The following is a 23,907-nucleotide window of genomic DNA, read 5'->3' as shown; positions in this document are numbered from 1 at the left end:
CTGGAAACTGCGCGAAACACTGCGCAAAGACATCCTAGTCACCTAGCAGTTATCATTGCCATTTAATTGATGAGGCAGCTGGGAGCACAGAGAAGTTAAGAAAATTCCCCAATGCCCCTCAGTCAGAAAGTGGTGAAGGCTGGATTAGAATTCAGCCTTGCTGATTGCTGGCTATTACACAGTCCTACGTGGAGATTTTTGTAGTTGAATTATATTATAAATGCTCTAGGACAGAGATTCTTAACTTGGAGCCCATGGGTCAGCTCCGGGAGGGGGGGTGTATTCTGCCACTTACTATTTGGTTTTCAGCAAACTGCTTCTCTGCTCCAAGCCTGCTTCTCATTTATCAAACTAGGATGATATGATAGAACCTTACTCATGGGGTTGCTGTGAGGAGTAAAGGCACACAGGACACATTCAGTCGTGTCACTATATCAGCTAGCTCTTCTGAATTTGCTGACCCCGGAACCACCCCCAAAATACACCAGTCAAGACGTTGATAAGTTTGTCTGTTTTATTTCCAGTCCAGTACCACACATACTCAACACGCACCCGCACACACATACTGCATCCACTTGAACTTGCCCGACACACTCCTTCCTTTTGAATGGCAGGGACAGAGCCATACTCGGCAGTCCCCAAGCTGCTGGTTACATTAGTTAGATTTGGTCTTTCAGAAAGAAGACAGCTGAACTCCTAGAAGCTGAGCCCTTAGCCAGAGAAGTAAGAGTCCTAGAGCTAATAGCCACAACCTGAAATACATGCAGACCACACCCCCTTTCCAGGGACCACTCTTGAGACCCTCTCCCTCTGGAAGTTGAATTCCAAATGAGGAAGGAGCTGGTAAAGTTTCCCCAGGACACTCCCCATCCAATGAGAGAACTCTTTCCTGCCCTTTCTAGAAGCTGGGGACACACCCACTTGCTCTCCTCCCTTAAGAAGGTTTCCTGCAGTCTTGTAAAGTGTGTAACCCGCTGAAATAAGCCTGGTTGGTTCTGTCCTCCTGTCTGAGTGAGGTACAGATACACTGACTATGATGGGTAGTCAAGGAAGGCATTACCTTGCTCAAAGGTCTCAGCCTGTCCCAGAAAGGAGAGGCAGTGGGAAGGGGTGGAGACAGGCAGTTGCTCACCTAAGGATCTCAGGAGAAAAAAAAAAAAAAAGGCAGGGGAGGGAGTGGAGGTCAGATTTTACATTTACAGGGTGGAATGTTCTGCTGGGGTTTAAACTTCAACTAGGCTTATGCATTTGAAGTACCTTCTTAGGCCGAAGATCAGCCAGTCGTGGCCAAATAATCTTGTTCCTGAACTGGCCGAGACCAGTGGATTAACCCAGCCTGGCCGTTTCCCCATCCCCTACCTGCTCCACTCCCTGCAGCTGCTGTAAAGTCAGCTCCTTGGCCTTGATTACAGGTCAGAGGAGTCACAGGGAGCTCCCAGGGGCTCCAGCGCCCCCCACAGCTCTCCTCTTCAGGTTTGTGAAGGCTTCTCCAAGACCCTTGCCCAGTGTTGGGCCCAGTTAGGCCCCCCAGCATTGCCCTGCAGTCACCTCATATCCTCCTCTTTCCTAACTTTCATCACCTGGGTCAGACTTCCCCACTAGACTCTAAATTCCATGAGTCTGTCCATTTCACTACTGGGTTCTTAGCTCTTGGCCCATAACAGGTGGTTAATAAACACGTTCAATGGATGAGTGCATCTAAGTCCTGAGTGGGCAGGGGAAGGGACTCCAGAATACAGGTGGGGTCAAGGCTGGGGTCCCTGCTGATGCTGCCTCGGAGGCACTGGGAAGGGTGAATCCTGGCCCAGGGCCTCGCCCAAGGGTTGACCTAGGAGACTGCCCCTCTCCGCCCCTTCCCTTGTTTTCATCACTGACTGAGGCATGGGCAGGGCATCTGAACACCTGGGCCCCGGTCGGATCTTCCATCTCCAGATTGACCCCTGCCCTAGGGCAAGGCACTTAATCCCTGTGGGTCACCACAGTTTCCTCACCTGTGAACTGAGAGGCCTGGCCCAGCTAACCTACAGGGTGAGTCAGGGCTCTAAAACCCTAGTCCATAATAAAAAACACAGGTGACAATCTAATCCCCAAGCTCAAGGTTTTGAGTGATTTGGAAACAGAATGATGAATTAGAGAGACACGGGACATGGCACATGTCAGGACAAAGTGGGGGGACTTAAAGCTTATAATAGGTTGTAAATAAATACCTGTTGAATGACGGAGTGAGTGAATGAATGAATGAATGAATGGTGTAAGGAAGGTGTGAAGGCAAATGGGGAAGCAGAGTCAGGTTTCAAGCAGATTGGGATCAGAAAGGCAACCTATTTCTCAGCTCCTGGCTTAACAGTGGTGCTGCCTCTCTTTGCCATGAGCATTTAAGTCCTCATCCTCCTATCCTGTAGCCCTCAACATCCTCCATAAAATGTGGGACTAGACTGAGCTGAATCCCCTCCCCCAAGGCCCCTGGACCCCCTCTGCCTCTGAAGCCCCAGCAAGGGTCAGGGGGAGCTGCACCCTTCCTCTGAGCTGCCTGTAAAGGTGTGGCCAGGGGGCAAGGCTAGAGGATTCCTCTGGAACCTTCCTGAAGGGCTCAAATTGCCAAGTCCCTCTCCTTTTCTCCTTCTGTCACCTCACTAAGGATAAGACGAAGTGTGGACTGAGAGGGCACCAGCTGAGGAGGTGGGACACTGTGTGGCCACATCCTGGCCCACCCAAGAGCACTGGAACCACAGAGCTGTCCGAGGATACCCTAACGAGGCCCTGCAGCCTTATCCCGACTCCAGGGTCTTCTGAAACGGGCAGAGGGCCTCACCAGGGCCAGGCCAGGGTACCAGGACTTAGCTCAGTGACCTGGAAGGACAAACAGTACCAGCTTCAAGTGCGGGAATCACAGGTTTCCAGTCTCCCTGTCCTGGCCCTGCACCCTCTGGTTTTTGGTTTAATGTCAGCCCTTCTGCACAGGGAGGGGAGATGCATGGAAAAAGAGAAGGAGGCGATCTGGACTCCCCAACCCAGAGCCCCTTTAAGGCAGATAACTTGTGCTATACAAAGAGATCACTGACTCTGCTGATGAAAAAACAAACGCACAACGACCAAACAGAACAAATAAGACACATCGCAATGAGTCGAGAAGGGCAGTGAGATCAGGAGGGAGGCAGAGGAGTGGGGAGGGCGGGGCAGGTCCAGGCGGGGGTCCTCAGGGCAGGCTGGCAATGTCTCTCTCTGGAGGGGGGCCAACTGGCTTGGGGCTGCTCTCGTTGGCTTTTCCTTCAAACATCATGACTCTGGTTCAGAAACGGAGAAAAGAAAGAAAACACAAAACAGGATTAGGACTCCTTTCCTCGTCCAGGGAAAGATCATCCCAGCCCTCACGTCTGCAGGGTCCTCCACAGAATGCCCTTGCATCCACTCTCCAGCGAGATTTTCCCAGAAGCCCATGCGGCAACTCCACAGAGGGGGCTGCTAGTCCCATTTTACAGAGGAGAAAGCTGAGACACAAAGGGGCAATGAGACTCGTCCGAGTCACACAGGCAGCCCGAGGCAGGACGACACTCACTCGAGACCTTGGACTTCTAGGTCATGCGCCTTCCCCTGAGCACACTGCCTGGAGGAAGCAGAGCTCGGCTGGGCCGTGGCTCTGCTCAAAACCCCTTCAGATCTTCAAAAACCTCCCACTACTCTGACAGTAAAATCTGGGCAGCAGAAGAGGATGGGGGTTCAAAGTATAGCCTCTGGAGGGAAACTGCCTGGATTTGAATCCCAGCCCTACTCCTTCCTAGCTGGTGACTCCTGCAAGACACTCAACCCCACCGATGCTCAATGTTTCCAACTGAAAGTGAGGATGTCAAAAGCACTTGCATCCTGGAGCTGTTCCAAGTGACAGTGCCCTTCACCCTCTGTACTCCCTCCCTGGGTGGGCTCCTTCAGTCCCTGGCTTTAAATCCCATCCAAAGTGTGATAGTCGGGCTTCCCTGGTGGCGCAGGGGTTAAGAACCCGCCTGCTAATGCAGGGGACATGGGTTCGAGCCCCGGTCCGGGAAGATCCCACATGCCGTGGAGCAACTAAGCCCGTGCACCACAACGACTGAGCCTGCTCCCCAGAGCCCGCGAGCCACAACTACTGAGCCTGCGAGCCACAACTACTGAAGCCCACACGCCTAGAGCCCGTGCTCCGCAACAAGAGAAGCCACCGCGATGAGAAGCCCGCGCACCGCAACGAAGAGTAGCCCCCGCTCGCCACAACTAGAGCAAGCCCATGCACAGCAACGAAGACCTGACGCAGCCAATAAATAAATTAATTAAAAAATAAAATTTAAAAAAACAACAACAAAGCGTGATAGTCCACAAACGGCTTACCTCTGAGCTCCAGATCTGCACAGCCAGTTCCCTCCTCAACCCCTCCCCTTGCGTGTCTAGGGGCTCTTCCAATTCAATACATCAAAACTGAGCTCAATTCCCACCTTCCCCCCTGCTCTTTTCTCAAAGCAAACAGCACCATCACTCAGTTAACTCAGACCCCAGACCTTACAACCATCAGACTCCTTGTTTTCTTTTAAACCTGGAAACAACCCTTCTAGCTCTACCTCCAAAATCACTCCCAACTCTGACAGCCCCTGCCCACCTCCACTACAGCCTCTCCAGGCTGAGAGCCCCATTTCTGACTTGCACAAGTGCACGAGCCTCCTACCGGCCTGCCTGCTGCCACTCTTGTCCCCACCGCAGTCGGAGGGGGCCTTTTAAAAGGCAGCTCCTAGCTTAGAGTACTCCAATGGCATCCCTCCACGGCAGTACAAAATGCTAAATCAACCGTGGCCCACATCACCTGGCCCCTGCCCATCTCTGCAGATTCATCCTTCACTCACTGCACTCCGGCACACGGGCCTCTGTGCTATTCCTTGAGCGTAAGAGGGCCTCTGCCCTTGCCGCTTCCTCTGCCTGGAATGCTTTCCCCTAGATATTCACATGGCTCGTTTCTTCACATCTCCCTCGCGCAGGAGGTCAGATGTCACCTGCTCAATGAGACCCTCTCTGCCTACTATGCCACCCCTCTCTATTCCTCTCGCCCACTTTATTTTTCTTTGTATTGCACTGTTGCAATCTGGTGTTGTGGTTTGTTTTTGTCTGTCTCTTTCCATCAGAATGTAAGTAATTCATGTGTCCCCAGCACCGAGCATAATTCCTGGCACACAGGTGGTGCTTAATAAATATTTGCTGAATGAATGAATGATTCATCTAAGGAGTCACTATGCAGACTAGATGGATCAGATTGGAAGTGCCCAATACATAGTAAATGTCCACTAAATCTTAGGTGTGGTTTTTAATAGCATCACCACTCTTATTGCTACCACCTGGCCTCTCAGGTGCAGCATGATCTGACCTGGACGGTTCTCCCACCACCCCTCCTGCCCCATCCCTCCCGACAATAAACACTCCAACCAGACCAGCCCGAACCGTGGGCTTACCAGCAGGTCACCCCGCTTCCCGCTTTGTAAAATGAGACAGGTATATTTTACATTGGTACATTTGAAGAAGTTAATCTTACAGATACACACCACTATATATAAAATAGACAAACAACAAGGATTTACTGTGTAGCACAGGGAACTACATTCACTATCTTGTAATAAGCTATAATGGAAAAGAATCTGAAAAAAACATGCATATGTATAACTGAATCACTTTGCTGTATACCCGAAACTAACACAATATCGTAAATCAACTATGCTTCAATTTTTTTAAGAAAAAGTTAATCTTATCGCGTAAAAGCCAAGTGAGTGTCCTTTACAGCTTGAACACATACCATGGGACTCTCCAAGGAATTTCTCTGCTGCTCTCCAGTGGGGAAGTACCCGCAAAGTGTGACTTTGGCCACCATACACTAGGTGTTTGCCGTCAGCCAGGTACTGGGCTAGACGCTTCATATATATTATCTCATTAACCCTCAGGACAACACTTCATGCAAGATATTTATGACCGGGGCTTCCCTGGTGGCGCAGTGGTTGAGAGTCCGCCTGCCGATGCAGGGGACACGGGTTCGTGCCCCGGTCCGGGAAGATCCCACATGCCGCGGAGCGGCTGGGCCCGTGAGCCATGGCTGCTGAGCCTGCGCGTCCGGAGCCTGTGCTCCGCAACGGGAGAGGCCACAACAGTAAGAGGCCCACGTACCGCCAAAAAAAAAAAAAAAAAAAAAAAGATATTTATGACCATCTCTGTCTTATAGGTGAAGGAAAGTAATTTGCCCAAGGTCGTTTCAGTAGCAAGAAATAGCATCAAAATTTGAACAATACCTCCCTTTAGAGCCGGTTTTTGACTCTGTTATGCTCACAACCCCATGGGGTGGTAGAGTCGCTCTACAAACAAGGAAGCTGAGGCTCAGAAGGTTTCAGCAGTGCATTTATCATCATCGTCACCGTCACAGTCGGCCACTTACTGAGCACTGATTCTACCAGAGGTTCTGCTACAGGCTCATTTTGCCTGCAAGGTACATATTAATGTGACCATTTGACAAATAAGAAAATCATGTTCATCAAAATTAAGCATCTTGCCCAGCAGATCACATAGTGAATTACCTCCTGGCTAGGGACTGGCTGAGGCGCCCAAGCCAGGAGCCTCTCCACACACTATGACTTTGCCTCCAGAGGTCCCAGGAGAGGTGGGAGGTACTCACAGCTTGAGGACCGCCGACCGTTTCCCCAGCATCACGTTGACAAAGTCTCGGTAGGAGATGGTGTCGCTGAACCCGCCCGTCACCTCCGAGATCATCTTCTTCATCTCCAGGTGGGTCTTAGGGACCCCAAGCTTCTCCATCATCCTCTTTAAAGACATCAGGTCTGCCGGAGGAAAAGCAGAGCCGTTAAGTGGAGTCAGGGGGCCCGGCTGAGTGGGGAAGCTCCCCTCTGGCACCCCCATGCCCAGAACAAGCCCGGCAGGAGAGTCCATCCCTGGAGACTGCAGTCGACAGCTTTTCTCCTCCAGGGAGAATGAGCCCATCACACCTTCCCTGCTCTCTGTGGAGGCAGTATGGACTAGTGGTTAGGGACTTGGGCTTCTAAAGTCAGACAGACTTGGGTTGGAACCCAGCTCTGCTATTCTTGGCTGTGGGACCTGGGACAAACTACTTAACCTCTCTGAGCCCCTCCTCCCATCAGTGGTAAAATGGGTTGATGGGATCATCTGGAGCGAGGATGCAGCAGAAGCACCTGGCACACAGCAGGTGTCCAGGAACACAGCCTCTCTTCTTCATTCTGTTGTTCTCTCTGCTGCTGCCTAAGGTTCAGGTGACCGTGAGCCTGCGGCTCCAGCTACCCGGGAAGTCACGGCCCAGTGAGGTGGGGTCAGGGCGTCGGCCTGACCCAGGCATCAGGAGTCACTTTCCAGGGCGCGGTGGCAGCTTCTCCCCACCTGCCACTCCCACCCTGCGGTCCCTGGCTCCACCTCGCTGGAAGGGAGAGGATGCCAAGAACATCCCGCAGAGCAGGAAAACCAACAAAAGAACAAAATTCAAGAAAAACAAGGGAGGCACCAAAGTCACTACACTCCGAGGAGTTGGTGCCTCTGACCTCCTGGCTCCCAAGATCTGAGGCAATTTCCTTCGGATTGTTCCGTGAACAATGCGTCAGGTCAGCAAAGGACAGTGGGAGTGCGGGTGGAGCAAGGGGCCAATTTTAGGATCAGGGGAGTAGTGGGCCAGCTCACCGGAGAGGCAGGGCCAGCACGACTGGTGCCAGACCCTTAGGTGCCAGGATGTCCAGGACATTTCAAAGAAAGCTGGGCAGTGTTCTACAGGAAGAAGTGAAAGGTCTCCTACACGCTGCTGGCCACACTCTAAATTGGCAAGACCTTTCTGGAAGGCAATTTGGCAAGATGCTTCAAAAGCCTTTGACCCAGAAGGTCTAATTCCTGAGATTTACTCTAAAGAAATAATCAGCAATGTGGATAATGATTCATGTACAAAGACGTTCTTCACAGGATTGTCAATGAGTTAAAACCAGACATCATTTAAATGGGTGATACTAAGGCATTGGCTGAATACATTACAGTCTGTCCCCAAATGGGATATCATGCAGCCATTAATTATATTAAAAAAAAATGAATTATATGTCAAAATACTAACAATATATTGTACAAAATTTTAAAAGGAGGTCCTAAAATGGTATCGAACGGTGTTTGTGATTAGAACAAAGAATGGAAGGATATAAACCAAAATCTTTATCACAGTTATTTCTGGGAGGTGGGATTGTGGCGATGTATTTTTGTCTTTGTGCTTTGCTGTGATTGCCAAAACGTTTTAGGATGACGATGTATTCATTTGATACATCGCTTTAAGAAAAAAAGGGATAAAAATATTCAAAAAGGAGAAAAATGTGAGAAGACAGAGGAGGGGGAGAAACGCTGGAGGGAGAACCCACTCGGAAACCACAGGCTGGGATCTGGGCCCTGGCTGCCACTTAATGACCACATGCCCCAAGCAAGTCCTTTCACCGTTCTGAGCCTCGGTTTCCTCATCCGTACGATGGGAACAATTAAACCGACCTTGACCGTGTCACTACTGGTGAAGGTCAAGGTATGGTCATGAACATAAGTGCCATGGAAAAGGTGTTTGTCACCCCTAGCGCCTGGACGGCAGGACACAATAAAGGTCTGCTGGAAGAGAGGACCAATGTCCATGGAAGGCCCTTGTCAACTGCAGGACAGTGTTCAAATGGAAGGACAGGCTTGGGGACAAAGGAAATGCCAGGCCCCTGGGCCAGGGTGGCAACAGCCTGAGCATCTCCAGCCCTGGGCTGGGTGGCACCTCTATCCTGAGTCCGGGGAGCACCTGGGGTGGGAGGCTGGGGTGTGGGCAGGGAGCTGGGGTCGGGGAGGGAAGCAGTGGGGAGAGGAGTTTGGGGGGCAGGGGATCCAGGGTGAAAGGCAGACAAGTTCAAGGCCAGCTTGGCTGGCCTGGCCCATCGGGGAAGCTTCAGTCGGTGCTTGTCATCCTCAAAATATAGCCCCAGGCCGCTCACCCATGCAGGCGAGTCAGTGGGGTTCTCTGGACGCCCACACCCCCTACCCACGGAGCACTCTCCCCCACCCCACCCGCCCGCTCACCCAAGGCCTCACTCACCAATCTCGCCCTCATTGTTCAGGTCAAACTCCATGTACTTCTCTGGAAATCACAGAGCAAAAACTGGCATTAACTGGGAAGCAGGGCTGCCCCCTGCAGGGTCCCAGGGACTCCCCTGAGGGCAGCTGGCTGGGTCCCCAGGGTGCCCACACCATCCTCCTCACCCCACGTTGGGGTCTTGACACAAGTCCCGTCATTCCTCTGGGGAAAACCATTGTCTCTGGGAAAAGGGCTTGCCCACCTGCATCACCTGCTCACAGGCACCATGGAGAAAGGTGCCCGGGGGCCACTCTGACCCTGTACCAAGAAGGGCAGCGGCTTCCCCCCAGGCCCCCAGTGTGGGCTGGCTGCATCCGAATCGGCTGTAAAGTGACCAGAATAAATTCCCGGCCCTGGAGATGCAGATCTGCAGGATCTGGGAGGCAGAAATTGGTGTGTTTTCAGAGTATCTCAGGCGATTCAGATGGGCAGCTAGGCGTGAGAACCCCCAATTTAAGAAGTCCCTGTAGTTCTGAACTTTTGGTGGTGGGGGGGCGGTCATGGCTACCACTGAGAATCTGATGCTCTCTCTGGAGAAATGCCCGCAGACCTGCCCTTGATTACAAAGTGGCAAATACAGTGCCCGGGGCGCAGAGACCCTCCCCGCAAACCTCACCTGCAGACTTTGAGTTAAACCTCCCTGATCAAGGGGTCGGAGCAACGAGCTTGGTGTCTCCTGACCAGGCAGTGGGGGCAAACAAGTCGTGCGGCCTTGAGTAGCCACAGGGTCTATTCTGCACCAGCAGCCAGCATGAGAAAGCCAAGGTCCTGCCAGTGACCCTTGAGCCCAGGCTTGCCGCCCCTCTGCCTGGCATGTTCCTCCTGGGCATTCTCAGGGCTCCTCCTCACGCCTTCAGGGCCCCCAAGCCTTTTTAACTGGGCACCGTCAGTCACCCCCGCAAAGCACCTGCTACCATCTGACACACTTTCTACTTCCTTGCTCTCTCTTCACCACCCCTCCCCCACTAGGACACGGGCTCCTTTGGCCAGGGGCCGTCTTGTGTTTTCTCCATTGTGTACCCAGGCCCCAGATGGCCTGGTGCCTAGTAAGGCTCATTTGGAGATCAAATGAGTGAATGATTTGAAACCTCCGTAGTCCCTTGGCTTCCAAGGTAACCTCCTGTGGTCCCAGGATGGACCCTTATCCTACAGCCCAATGAAGACAAGGAGAACGGTCGTTAGACCCCTGGGACCTCTGTCCCTCCTCTCAGAGCCACCTCTGAAGAGTGACCCTACTGGTATCCAGGGAGAAGGGAAAGGACTGGCTGCTCCTGCTTTGCACTGGGAGGGGAAGGGGCAGAGGGATGGGGCAGGGGAACCAGCCAGGGGTGGGCGTGTCTTCGTTCTAGTTCTTTTTTCTTTTCTTTTCTTCTCTTCTCTTTCTTTTCTTTCTTTCTCTTTCTTCCTTCCTTCCTTTCTTTCTTTCTCTTTCTTCCTTCCTTCCTTTCTTTCTTCTAGTTCTTTTCTTTCCTTCCGTCTTTCTTTCTTTCCCTCTCTTTCTCTTTCTCTCTCTTTCTTTCTTTCTCTTCCTTCCTTCCTCGCTTCCTTCCTTCCCACGTAAAAAGCACCATTGTGTAACGGTGACAAGCAGGGGATTTGGAGTGAAACCAATATGGGTATAAGCCCCAACTCTGCCATAGGTGAGCTGTGTGACCCCAGGCAGATGACCCCACCTCTCTGAGCCTGAGTTTCTTCATCTGTAAACTAAAGCTCTCACCATCTCCCTCCTGGCTGGATTGGGATGAGGCAGGAAGATCGCAACCCTGAACACAAGGTCACGCTCAGCAAATGCTTAGCCACTGGTGTCCTGCCTAAGGATGGCTACGTTATAAGCGGTCTGAGGAGCATTGGCAGGTTCCTTGCCCTGGAGCAGGGAGGGTGTCCACGTTGCCAAGACTCTGGGGGGGGAGGGGGGACGCAGCCTGGAGGATGTTCACGTGGTCCCCCAGCGCGCCCAGGGCCCCCGCAGCGCGAGTGCATCTCCCGGACAGGAAAGGTGGGTCTGTCCCACTCCTTATGTGCACAGCTCCTCTCCTTTCGAGCTGCTGGCTGAGAACCAAGCGCCAGGGCCCGGAACAGAAGGACCTTTATGCCGCCCCCTCCCCGCGCGGACTCCCGGGCCCTGTTTTCTTTTCATCCTGTGCTGCCGAGATTCAATGGGCAGAAACTCTGCCCCCTGCCCCACTGTGGTGACACAAACGTCCATTCTCCGCAGGGGCTCCCAAGATGCTCCACCGCGCAGGGGGAGAGACAAGGGCTGCTACAAAGAGCTGATTGTGTGCTGGGGCCCCGGGAGCGAGCAGGGCCTGGGCAGGGGCGGGCAGGAGCCAACCTGAGCCCTGCTGGGCAGCAGAAGGGAGGGAAGGGCAGGGCCGGCCGGGGCCCGCAGGCGAGGGACGAGGGGCCTGTGCCCCCAGGCTGGGCATCCCGTCTCACAGCCCGTCGGGAAGAGGGGTATTGTGGATGCAACACGGGTGCAGCCTGGCCCTGCGGGCGAGGATTTGTATAAGGGGGTGGAGGGGCCCACCCAGCTCTCCTGGGGGGAAGGGTGGGCAGCCAGCCCCAGCTCACCTTTAAAGGCTGCAAGTTTTTCCGGCAGGTTCTCTTCATCACTGTACTTCTGGTCACAGAGGAACTCCTACAGAGGAGAGAGGACAGCACTGAGCAAGGGGTCAGCAGGCAGAACTCACCAACACACAGGCCCACTGCCCATCGCCTCCTCTCCCGCCAGGTGGCTGGGCTTGGCCGCGCAGGGCAGTGGTAGTCCTGGCCTCCTGTCAACCCCCAGAGGCGGATGGGTACAATCCACCCCATGGGTAGGAAGTTTGCTCAGCAGCTGGGGGTGGGGCCCAGAGGTTCCGCTGTAGAAGACTAAACACCTTCAGTCAACCTCTGAATTACGGGTGCAGGGACCTGGGCTTCCCCCCAGGGCACCCCGGCTCCAAGATCCATGAAGCCATGAGCAACCAAAGACACGTGGCTTGGCCCTGGCATTAACGTCTTAGGGGTGTGACCCTGAACACACTGATCCCTCTCTGAATCTCTATTGCTTTATCTGCCAAATGGGTATAACGGTCATAGCGTCTTCTTGCATGAGCATCCAAGGAGAGTGTTCAGTAAGCAGCAACTGCTATATTATTATTATTAGTCTCTCTCTAGTCAGAAAATAACTGTCCACTGCTTGAGAGATCACTTACCCTCTCACCTGTGTCCTCACCTGTAAAACAGGCCCCACCTTCCCCTCAGATGCTTGGAGAGACTCAAATGAGTCTTTTCAGAACCAGATGGAGTTGGGAGGAGATGGGAGGGGACTAACAACAGCCCCCAGAACGAAGCACTAACCCACATGGTCGCTCCGGATCTCTCAGTGGGCCCAAGAGGTGGCAACTATTATTACTCCCATTTTACAGATGAGGAAACTGAGGTTCACAGAGCCAGAACTTCAAGTCAGCTCTGTCTGACTTTAGAGCCTGCATCTATCTTTAACCCTGACGCTTAAAGATGGGCAGTGAGCAGGTATTCGCCCGGCTTCAAAACAAAAAACTAACAATTAGCACTTGCTAGGCTGGGCGCAGTGGCCAGGTATCTTACTTGCCTTGTTGCTAATCTTTAAGCGTCCCTAGAACCTGCATTCAGATGAGGAAACAGAGGGTGTGTTCCCATCCTGGCACCAGAGTCCACAAATCCCCTCTACTTCCCTGGACCTTGCTTTCCTCGTTGAGTTAACTGGACATGGCTGTGACTCCTTCATTCCTTCAACAGTTTTTGAGGAACCACAGTATACACTGCTCTATTCTAGGCATCCAGGGAGCAGGTGAGACCAAGGTGAATAAGACAAGGTCCTTATCCTAAAGGATAATTTTAGGATAAATTTAAACTTTATCCTAAAATTACAGGAAGTCCCTGTTTAAAATGATGTTAGGGACTTCCCTGGCGGTCCAGTGGTTAAGGCTTCACACTTCCACTGCAGGGGACACGGGTTCGTTCCCTGGTCGGGGAACTAAGATCCTGCATGCCACGTGGCACGGCCAAAAAATAAATAAATAAAATAAAACAAAACAAAATGATGTTAAATGTTATCTAGGTCTAACTGATACACAGTTTGAAGGACCCTTCTGCCCCTCCCTAATCCCATTTCTTTTCCTTCCCAGAGGTAATCATTATGCTGAACTTGGTTTTTCTACCATCTTGAATGTTTTTCCTACTATGACCAGGCCAACCAAAGACATCTTATAAGTGAATTTTGAGGGGTTTAAAAAAATTCTAATTCTAAATTTTAGAACATTCCATACAAATATGTACTTGTAGTTCAATAAATGATCTTTTAAATGAAAAAAAATTTATCTGGGTCAATCACTCAATATGTTTCTAAATTCCTGCCGTCATTTCCCACTAAATGATGACCAGGTCTGTACTTACACATCTCCTAGGACAGGGAACTCACTACCTCTCCAGTCACTGTAAATGGAAGGTAGAATGGGACAAGGACAAGAACCTAAGTGAGGATGAAGCCCTCTGGGTTTGGATCCTCAGCCCCCTCCTTACTAGCTGTCAAAGGGGCTCACGGGTACCCACCTCCTCAGACACCTACCCCTCAATCGAGACAACCCACTGCGGGCAGTTAGCACCTGGCTCGAGCGTCCGTGCTCAGTAAACAGTAGGTACAATTCCGTGTAGGGCAGAATCTGATCCCTTCCAGGGTTCAAGTTCCTCCACACTAACTCAGCAGCCTTTGACTGAGTAGAAGGAACCCCCCGCCAATGTGGCTTCCCTCGCTGGGTCAGGGGGCCTCTGATAGCCCCCTTGCTTTTGGCAGGCACTATGTTATCCCATTCAATCCTCACAGCCACTGTTATCTGATTTTACAGGTGACAACAGGAGGACCAGAGAGCTAATAACATGTCCAGGGTCCCCAGGTCCTGGGGAAGCTCAGGGTTGGTTTGGAACCTGTGTCCATCAGACTCCAGGGCCCATGGGGTCCAGCTGGCTCGGCCACAGCCTCACTCAGAGCCTCATTACTGTGTGCCATGCACAGCCCTGTCTGCGCTTAGCTCCACGGAGCTGGAACCTTCCCCTGCAGCCTGGAAGGCTGCCCTCCTGTCGGCTGGCTCTGTCTGTCCTTCCCTTCCTCTTGGCTTCCTCTCGTAGGTCTTCTCCACTGAGGCCCCCACCCCCATTCCCTGACCAAAAGTAGGGCAATTAACTCTTGTCTGTGACCCTGAGCAACCCAGGCACCTCCTGGGGTCACAGATCCCATATCTGTCCAGCGGAGGTACAAATTGGCCAATGGTTCCCAGACTCTGGGGTGAAACAGAAAGAAACGTTTCCAAAAAAAACACAAAAGCGTGGGGGAAGGTGCTAATACTGGGCTTTCAAGATTTTATTTTGCCAAGTAAAGACTTTAAATGATGACCATGGACTGTTGCCACGAGTTCAGAAAAGGATATTTCGTAAAAGTAGGAACTTCACCATCTCCGAAGTTTTAAGTAGAACCCATTTAGCCTACGTTCAACTCACCACATTGTCCCTATGTTCCCTTCACTTCACCACATTAGGAACTGGAAAGCCTTCCTGGGGAGGCACAAGAACCCAGGTAAGGCTCAACATCTGGGAACCTCTGGGGAAAGACCTGGGGGTCCTCCAAATTCCCAGGCTCTGGTGGACCCGAAATCCCGCACCAGCCTGGAGCCTGTCTGTAATAGACACTGATCACCTCTAGGGATCCAGACAGATTGGGTTCGAGGGGTAGGACATGGTCCTGGGTCTTGGAGACAAATGAGACACAGACAGAGACAGACAAGAGCTCACAGGGTGCTTGATAGCCACACCCCTCCCTGGACCTGACCCCAGGACCGTGCGCTCGGCAGCCCCGGGGCTTCCAGGATTATTGTCTTTTCGCTGATGAAGCCGGTTTTCTCCTTAGCACCAATCACCATCTAACATGGTATTTCATTTTTGTCCCCAACTCCCCACCCCTCTCCACCAGAGTGGGAGCCTCAGCCACCCTGACCTCCCTTCTGTGCCTCTCCCATGCCAGGCGTGCTCCCACCATGGGACCTTTGCTCCAGCTGTGTGCCCTGCCTGGAGCGCACATATCTGCATGTCACCTCCTTCAAGTCTTTACTCAACTGTCGCCACCTCAATGAGGCCAACCCCATCCACTCCGTCCACTGGAGTCCCCTCCTCCACTTCCAATCCACCTTAAGATAACACCTTTTATACCATGATGAGTCATCTCCTAACACAATTTACGGTGTAATTGCTTACTAAGGGTATTGTCCATTATCTGTCTCCCCCTGCCGGGTTCTGCATAGTAGGTGCTCAATAAATATTTGCAGGAAGGGTCAATGGATTGAGACTCAGAAAGGATGAACAACTTGCTCATCAAGGAAGCACAGCTCACAGGTGGCTGAGCTGGGATTCAGCTCCACTGCAGAGGCCGCTTGGGTTCCCTCCCTGCAGAGCTGGGGAGTAGAAGTGACCCAAGGAAGTGGGTGTTGGAAGGATGCTGAGAGGAGGCAGGTCCTTGGTCACAGGACACATCCAGGAGGATGTGTTTACTGTCTCTGCCCCACGGATGCCTAGCACCCAGCAGTGTCCAGCGTACAGTAGGTGCTCAATAAACATTACTGAATGAATGGAGAATACTGCCGTTCAGCCCAGAATGACGTTCTCCACTCTCAGCCCTGCAACGGAAAGGCAGCTTTGCAAATGCATGTGTGTGTGTATGACAGAGGCTGGAAAGGCCTCAGAGGTTGGAAACACACATTTCCTTAGAGCCAACAGAGACAAATGCTTGAGCCACAGAGTGACGGGGGGGTGGGAGAAGCAGCTGACTCGTTCACGTGTGGGTGGGCAGCTGTGTGGACCAGGGGGCCAGGGAGGCAGGAAGGCGGGTGGCAGGCACAGGGGCTCCACTGGCTGGGCTGCCAGCTCCCACCCCACCTCCGAGCTTTGGATTCCTGGTTCCTGCTCATGCACAGCCCACAGCTTCCTCCCTCCAGGGGTCCTCCCCCCTTTTCCTAGCTCAGCCTCAGGGCGCAGCCACGCCCACTGGGCGGATCCCTTGTACCCGCCCCGCCCTGCCCTAACTCTGGGCCCCCAGGCAGAGAAGATGGAGCTAGAAGTTGCTCCAGATGTTTGGAAGAAAAACAAAAACAGAAACAAAAAGAGGGCAAACTGGAGCCAGAATGCCTAGGTCTGAGCACACTTAGTGCTGTGTGAAAATGACTTCATTTACCTGTGCCTCAGTATCCTCATCTGTAGGAAAGCTAAAAGTATTAACCATATAGGCTTGTCCTGAGAATTACAGTACGTAAGCAAACAGATCTAAAGTGCTTAACACAGTGCCCGGCACTTAGTAAATGTTAAATAAATGTTAGTCATTTATTATTATTATCGGCTAACATCTATATACATTCAGTCCACTTACAACCCACAGCTCATCATCCAGACCATCACTGACTATTAAATAGATTAGGAAGGAAACCCCTCCCCTAACTTAGGCTGGTTATGGTTGCTCTTTCTCCTTTTTGGGTATTCCCATTTGACAGATGGGACAACTGAGGCCCAGAGAGGTTGCTCAACTTACTAAAGATCACAACGTTTTCACAATTCAAGGTCTATCTCCCTTCACCATCCCAGCTCCCTCCCTGCCCCAAACAAGGCCTGGCCACAGGTTTCTGGGCAAAGAAAGTCAATACTGGGAGTTACCTTTCCTCTTGGGCAGAAAGATGTTATTCCAGAGGCCAGGGAACCACTTTATAGCCCTCTAGGGGCGTGGGGGTGTGTGTAGATGGTTTATTCTAGCCCCTCTCCCACTCCAACCCACCGTCCTAAAAGACAAGTTCTTCAGGCTGTAGAAACTGCTGTCAGGGTCTCCAGGTATGAGAGATGCAGGGGTCCCCTGGGCTCTGAGAGTGGCAAGTCTAGAGGCCTTGGTGGCCTGGTCAGTCCCTGGCAAAGAACCAGGAAATGCAAGCAGGGAGGAGCCTGGGGTTGAAAACAGGAAGCTCTGAACCAGGCAGTCACTTCTCAAGCCAGTGTCCACAGGCCAGGCCCAGGGAGGTGGCAGAGCTGTTCCAACATCCACCCAGTCACAGAACCCAGAAGGGACTCCTCAGAGCATCCGGCTTGCTCTCTTTGTTCAACAGCTGGGGAAACTGAGGCCCAGAGGGCAAGGTCTTGATCAAACCATCCTTCCTCTAGGCAAGTACAGGGCGTGCAAGGCAGAGGGACGGGGCAGGGAGGTTGACTCGGGCTGCCAGGGCTCAAATCCCAGCTCCAGCACTTACTAGCTCTGTGGCCCTGGGCAACTTGCCTTACCACTCTGGGCCTTAGTTTCCTCATCTGCAAAATGGAATCATAAAGATAGAACCTCCTCACTGGGTTGGTGTAAAGATTAAATGAGCGAACTGCATAGAAAGAGCCTGGCTCCTAGTATACTTACTAACGGTTAGCGATTATCACTGTGCGTTTGGATCGCCCAAACTCAAGCCACACCGAGAGACAACTCTTGGGGAAAGGCAGAGAAGAGACCCACCCACAACTTTCTTTGTCCCCTACTGTGCCACGAAGTCCTCCTGGTGAGTCTTGACCCTCTCTCTGGTCATTCCTCCTCGAGGACAAACTTTGCTTTGTCCTTGGATACCTATGGCTGAACTGGTCGTGACTGGCCATCCACGGAGGGCAGAGTGCACCCATCTCAGCCCCGAGGGACGGTGCCTGCAGCTGCACGGGCTCACTGCTGCCTCTCTTGGTCATCTGCAACCTCCGATGCACATCAGAGACTCCCCCCACCCCCTGAGAGCCCCGTCCAAGTGCTCATGACCAGGAGGGGCTATTTCCCCAACCAGCAGAGGTTGGCAGCCCCTGCTGTGTCCTGGCCTCCAGACCTTTGCCACCTGCCTGCACCCCCCAAAGCCCACCCTGACTTAACTCTCTTTCTGGGCTGGTACCTCTAGCACCTGCTCCTGGCCCTCCAGGCTTGCCTTTATGAATTAGCCGCAGCAGAATTTTAGGGCTGGCAGATAAGCACCATCTCGGAGGCCATCCAAGGGGCTGGTGGCTGAAGCCTTGGGGGAAAACCCCAAGGACAGGCAGCACGATGCCTGGCCATGTGGCCTCTGATGCAGCCCACAGGCTCTTAAAGGGCCAGGGCCAGGCCACAGACGCCCGGCCTGGTGCCTGGCGTGTAGCAGGAGCCTGTAACATGCACCCACGAGGACAGCAGGCTCACATTCCCCACGGCAGCTCTGGGGCCTCATCCGGACGCTGTGCCCTCGCCAATAGATGGGGCAGCTGGAGAAAAACACCCCCACTGACTACACAAATGAAGCAGACCCTGCAGAAATTCCATCTCCAGCTTCCTGCGACATGGCCACACCGAGGTCGAGACTGGTTGGACCTGCGGGGACACTGAATCCTCAGAAGCTCACGTGGCCCCTTATCACCATCTCCCTTATAATATATTAAGGAAGAGCAAGAGAGACGGGTGCCCGGCGATGCCAGCTGGGCACATTCACCTGGGCAGGGACAGGGTGGCACTGCCAGTACACAGGAAAAGAGACACACCTGTGTAGTGCCTGGGTCAGGTCTCAGAGGTCCCCCACTACTGGGGGAAGGGCTGGGGACAAGCCTCACCCCAGGTAGAGCTATCCAGCCTGCCGTACCCAGTTCTTCCCAGCACAGGTGCCACGTGGGTTCTGAAATAACCATCAGGCACCGATATGCTACAGGGAATGCTGAGTGCCCTTCATTCGACCTAGGACGGCTGAGAGGGCAAGACAGTAGCCAGAGATCCTTATCCACATAAGCAAGAGAGGCCTGTGTCACAGCGAGGCCACAGCCACCTGGTGGACAGGGGCCAGGGCGGGCCAGGGGCAGCGTCCGGAGACAGAATCCCGGCTGTGTCACTTCCTGGCTGGGTGACTTCACCTGGCTGAGCCTCTGTTTCCTCATCTGTAAAATGGGAGGCTTAGTAATCCTTGTCTCATGGGGAAGTTTACAGACTCTGGCTGGGCATCTATCTAATCCAGTGTTCCATTGAGAGGAGTCTGTGAGATGATTTACGTCAAGTGCCAGGTCCGGAGCAAAGGCACCACTCATGCTGTTTTGTTAAAGATCCTGGCCTCTGGCGGGTGCAAAGCCACGGCTCTCACCATCCTCCAGTGTCTTCCTGCTCCATTCCAAGGCTAAGGGCACTCTGAGGGGCACCCACCCAGCCCCACAGCTTCCCCCTGTCCCTGTGGGAAGCTGGAGGGAATTTGTCCCGTTGCCATATAAGGCCGGCCCCGGCTGGCCCGGGGTCACCTGCCATGCCATCAGGGCGCGGGGAATGTCAGCTATGTGGGGGAGTAGGAGACGCGCGCTGGTCCTGCCCGCTCCAGTGGTGCAGAGCACGCGCGAGCACGCACGCGCGCGCACACACATACAGCCCGGAGGTGGGGCGGGCACATACAGAGGAGCCCCAATCAAGGCCAGAAATGGAGAGAAGAGCCTGGGTTCAAGTGTGGCTGTTTAAACCCAGGCAATTTACTCAGGCCCTCTGACGTCTCCTGCAAAATGGGAACAGACACTCGCAGGGTTGGAGTGCACATCCGACGAGATAATGTCTGAAGCACGCCTGGCACACTGCCTGGCACACGCCAAGGGCTCAGAAAATGAGAGCAAAATCTAGAGCGAAACCCCAAAAAAGTGCGTTTTCATACAGTTCCACCAGGACTTTAGGTCCACCCAAGTCCCCTTCTATTTTGACTCCTGAATCCCTTATAAGCACAATAGCCAAGACTGAGCTACCCCACTGCCCTCTGGAAGCTGGCCCATCCCAGCGGGGAGAAAGGCCCCAGAGGAACGGTTGGCCCAGAGAAGCCTCCAGAGCTCATAGCCAGGCTGGGCTCTGCCCCAGGCAGCAGCCACAGCGGTGCCCAAGCACATACAGTGAGTCACGAAGCCCCATCCTTCACGCCTTCTGGCTTCCACGGGACCACTGGGGCAGCTGTTCAGCCCAGCCCCCCGGAAGCCCCCCTCCAGTGGGGCAGTGAAGCTGCAGCCCAAAGGCAGGCAATCTGGACTGCCAACGTGGTTCCCTCCAGAATCCATCCACCCAAGGGAACTTCCACCATGGCCGTGGCCGTGGGTAAAACCGACTCAGACCCTCAAACACAGCGACTCCCTGAAGTGTCTGCAAGGAGCTTCCGTCTGTTCATCTCCTCCGATTGTTGCAGGGACTTAGAGCAGAGCAGGGGTCTCTGCTCCCATTTCAGACACGGGAAGATAAGATTCTGCCCGACAAAGGGGTCTGGTCCAGGCCGAGCAGCCAGTCTACCTCAGACCTTGCCCCTGGGTTTCCACTCCCACACTTTTAAGTCCCAAACAAACCAATGATAGCAATCAAGACAGCAGCCCGCTCTCCTGTGTGCTTTACATAGATTATCTCCGCTGCAAAATCACAACAAACCTGCTACCATCACCTCAAGTGGCTTGCCCAAGGTCACAGAGCCAGTGAACAGCCCCCTCTGCCCATGACTCTAAACTGTGGTGGGGCCACCCTGACCTGCTGTGGTGGGAAGCAGCTCAAGCTTCTGGTTTGAGCCTCCTTCCTCCGGGAGCCCAGAGCCTGGGTCCCAGCAACCTGACAGTAGCCCGGGCTCACACGGTGGGTCTCAGAGTAGCATCCAGTCGGGGAAAGGACGCTAGGCTGGAAGCTCTGTCACCGGCTTCGGTGTGGCCTTGGCCAGCTGCTTGCCCTCTCTGGGCGTTGGGGTCCCGAGGTGGTTGGACACAGCCCCCTCTTGTTCACCTTCCCCAATCTCAGCGCTATCCAGACCAGCCCCAGAGAGCCACAGCCCCTCCCCCTTCTGAGCCAAGCCAGTACACCTCCCAAAACAGCCCTGTGGCCTCACCTCCACACCCCACCTAATCCCCCCATCCCCCCAAGGGCAGGGCTGGCATGGAAAGTCCCACACGCTCTCAGCTCCTCTGGTCTGTCCAACTACAATCCCCTCTCCCCCATCTCCAGCTGTCTCTGGCTCGGGGTCCGCTGGCTGTGGGTGGATTCAACTGGCTTGGAACCCAGCCTGCTGAGTGGCCCAGGGGGCTGTATGAGGTCAGGGTTCCAGGCTCCTGTCCAGAGGACCAAAGCAGCCAAGACCAAGGCTGAGCTGGCCGCAGAGTGAACTGGGGGGGAGCCCAGCAGCCTGGACCCCCGAGAGCCCCAGCCAGACGCCCAGGCTCCCTTTCAGCTGTGCTCAACATGGCACTAAGAGGCCAGATGAGGATGGCGATGAGGAGGCCAGAGTTTACCTGGAGGGACCCTGGGGTCCCCAGAACCCTCCATGGGATTCCTACGGCCAGTGGAATGAAACCAGGCAGGCTGCCTAGCTCTAGGCAGTCCAAGGAAATCAAGGAGCGAATAAAGACTGCAAGCCCCTGTCAAGAGTTATACTACAACCGTGCTGCCAACCGTGGACCCACCTCCACATGGACTCCACCAGGGCCCTGCTGACCCTCACCAGCCTTCCACTTTGGGACTCTGAGCTGGGTGCCCAGTGGCCCGGGGGAGCCTGCAGGGGAAATGTCCAGCCTTGTTTCAGTGGGCATGATTCTGCAACCAGTTAGAAGGAAACCTGGAGACATCCTCCTCAAGAAGTATCCTAGTACCATCCATGGAGGTCTTCTCTTGTGCTAGGTGCTGGACCAATCACGTAACATGCCTTCCCTCATGGAGCCCTCACGGAGCCCCCGGCTCTGTGATGAGAGGTCCTCGCTGGGGACCACAGAGCTAGTACATAATGGAGACCAGATCTGAGCCCCAGTCTTGCTGTGCTGCCTTTGAGTTTTGGCCAATCCAGGCAGGCCCTAACAGTTTTCCATATCTTCTAGAATTTAAATGGTGGTGTTTTTTTTTTGTTGTTTGTTTTTTTGTGGTATGCGGGCCTCTCACTGTTGTGGCCTCTTCCGTGTGCTCTGGACGCGCAGGCTCAGCGGCCATGGCTCACGGGCCCAGCCGCTCTGCGGCATGTGGGATGTGGGATCTTCCCGGACCGGGGCACGAACCCGTGTGCCCTGCATCTGCAGGCGGACTCTCAACCACTGCGCCACCAGGGGAGCCCATTTGAATGGTGTTTAAGCAAAGGTCTAAAACGTCCCATTGTGTGCCTGGCAACAGCCGGAAGGATTTCTTTTTAGAAATCCACTAGGATCAGGATGAAAAGCACCAAGTCTCTAAGGCAACCTTTCCTAAAAGCCTGAGTGAGAAGGAGTTGTGTGTGTGTGTGTGTGTGTGTGTGTGTGTGTGTGTGTGTGTGTGTTGGGGGGTGGGGAGAGGCCGGAGGCCAACCTTTTTTTGGGTGGAGCGAGCACTGGCCTGTGAGTCTGGAGCCCAGGGTTCTAACTGCAGCCTGACCCAGACTTGCTGTGCCATCTAGGGGCAGCCCCCTCACCTCTCTGAGCCTCTCTTCCGTCCCTCGCTGTAAAACTGGGAATTACTCGAGACATCAGGGGTCCCTTCCAGCGCCAAGTCCCTGCAGCTGGTCCCAGGCTGGCTCCTGGGGAGCCCGGGGCCGGTGGGCCAGGCTGGCCTCAGAGCTCCCGGGAGGGCCCTACCTCCCTAGTCTATGAGTAACAACTTGCAACCCGAGACCAGAGGGCGGTGGACGGGGTGGAGGGGGACCTACCTGGAGGCACAGGGAGGGGGCTGGAGGAAAGAAATCGGGGGAAGCCCGGGTGAAGGAGAGGAAGGGGGGTTGATTTTGCGGCAGGCACAGCCGCGCAGACGGAGGTGGGACCCGCGGAGCGCTGGGAGCTTTAGGGCCGACTCGCCAGCTGCCCTCGGAGGCGGCGGGGCTGGAAAAGCGAAGGCGGCGGCGCGCGCTTACCCGGTTGATCTCGGCCAGCCTCCTCTCCTGCCGGGCTTTGAGCAAACCGAACGCTTTCCCTCCTGGAGGAGACAAAGAGGCGGCCGGGGAAGCGGGGGTCTCCCCGGGCCGCGCGCCCTCGGCTCGCGCCCGCTTCCCGCGCGCGGCAGACCCCACCGACCGCCCCGTGCGCACAGGTGGCGGGCGGGGGACACCGGGTGTGGGCAGGGGCGCGGGACAGCGTGGGGACAGCGGCGCCTACCTTGGAACCTGTTGCTGAGCGCGACCGACATGGTGAGCACCGGGCTTCCGCCGGCTCGGGGCTTCGCGACCGCGGCGAGGACGAGGAGGAGGGGCCGGCGCCTGGTCCGAGCTCGCGCGGCGTGTGGCGGTGGGACCGAGGGGCGGAGGGATGGCGCGGGCGGCCGGACACTCCCCTCCCTCCCACCCCTCCCGACCCGCCTCCCCTCTCCTCCCCTCCCCGCCGCCCGGCATCAAAGCGGCTATTATGCTGGACGCCGAGCCCGCCGCCGGCCCCTCTGCTGGAGGACGCGGAAAATGCACGGCGCGGGGGCCGCCTGTGAGCACCTCCCTCTCCGCTCCTGCAGGAACCTCGACCAGTCCCTTCCCGCTCCGGGCCGCGGTTTCCCCTTAAACAGACCGTGGACGACCTTAGTACGCACTTCGTGGGATGGCTATAAAGATCAAATGCGGGTCCCAGCTGCCGGGAGCTGTAACGTGCCTTTCGCCTTTTGCGCAGCACGCACTTTTGGAAGGGAGGCCTAGGTTCCCAAACTTTACTCTGAACTCTTGAAAGATGAACAAACTTTTAGTTTCTTGAGAAAATGCATAATGACAAAGTGCCTCTAGGGTATCAGTGACACTTGAAATCAATTAGAACGA

At 54.3% G+C, this 23,907-nt stretch overlaps 1 protein-coding gene across 4 annotated transcripts; it reads right to left on the bottom strand.

Moving 5' to 3' along the window:
* Window positions 1-500: 500 nt before the first annotated feature.
* AIF1L (allograft inflammatory factor 1 like) lies at window positions 501-23,426 on the bottom strand. Of its 4 annotated transcripts, XM_004269085.3 has the most exons (6): window positions 23,267-23,426; window positions 23,026-23,087; window positions 11,720-11,786; window positions 9,110-9,151; window positions 6,668-6,830; window positions 501-3,284 (listed from the first exon to the last, which is right to left on the bottom strand). In XM_004269085.3, the coding sequence occupies exons 1-6, from the start codon at window positions 23,295-23,297 to the stop codon at window positions 3,197-3,199; spliced, it is 453 nt and encodes a 150-aa protein (XP_004269133.1). In that variant the 5' UTR covers window positions 23,298-23,426; the 3' UTR covers window positions 501-3,196. The 4 variants fall into 4 exon arrangements, with proteins under 4 accessions (XP_004269133.1, XP_033282832.1, XP_033282833.1 ...); XM_033426941.2 differs by lacking the exon at window positions 9,110-9,151; XM_033426942.2 differs by lacking the exon at window positions 23,026-23,087 and having other exon boundaries at window positions 23,267-23,424.
* Between the last annotated feature and the right edge of the window lie 481 nt (window positions 23,427-23,907).

Source organism: Orcinus orca, chromosome 6 (genome assembly GCF_937001465.1).
Source record: "Orcinus orca chromosome 6, mOrcOrc1.1, whole genome shotgun sequence".
Lineage (NCBI taxonomy): Eukaryota > Metazoa > Chordata > Mammalia > Artiodactyla > Delphinidae > Orcinus > Orcinus orca.
The sequence above is the reverse complement of the archived record's forward strand: the minus strand, read 5'-3'. Positions and strand labels throughout refer to the sequence as shown.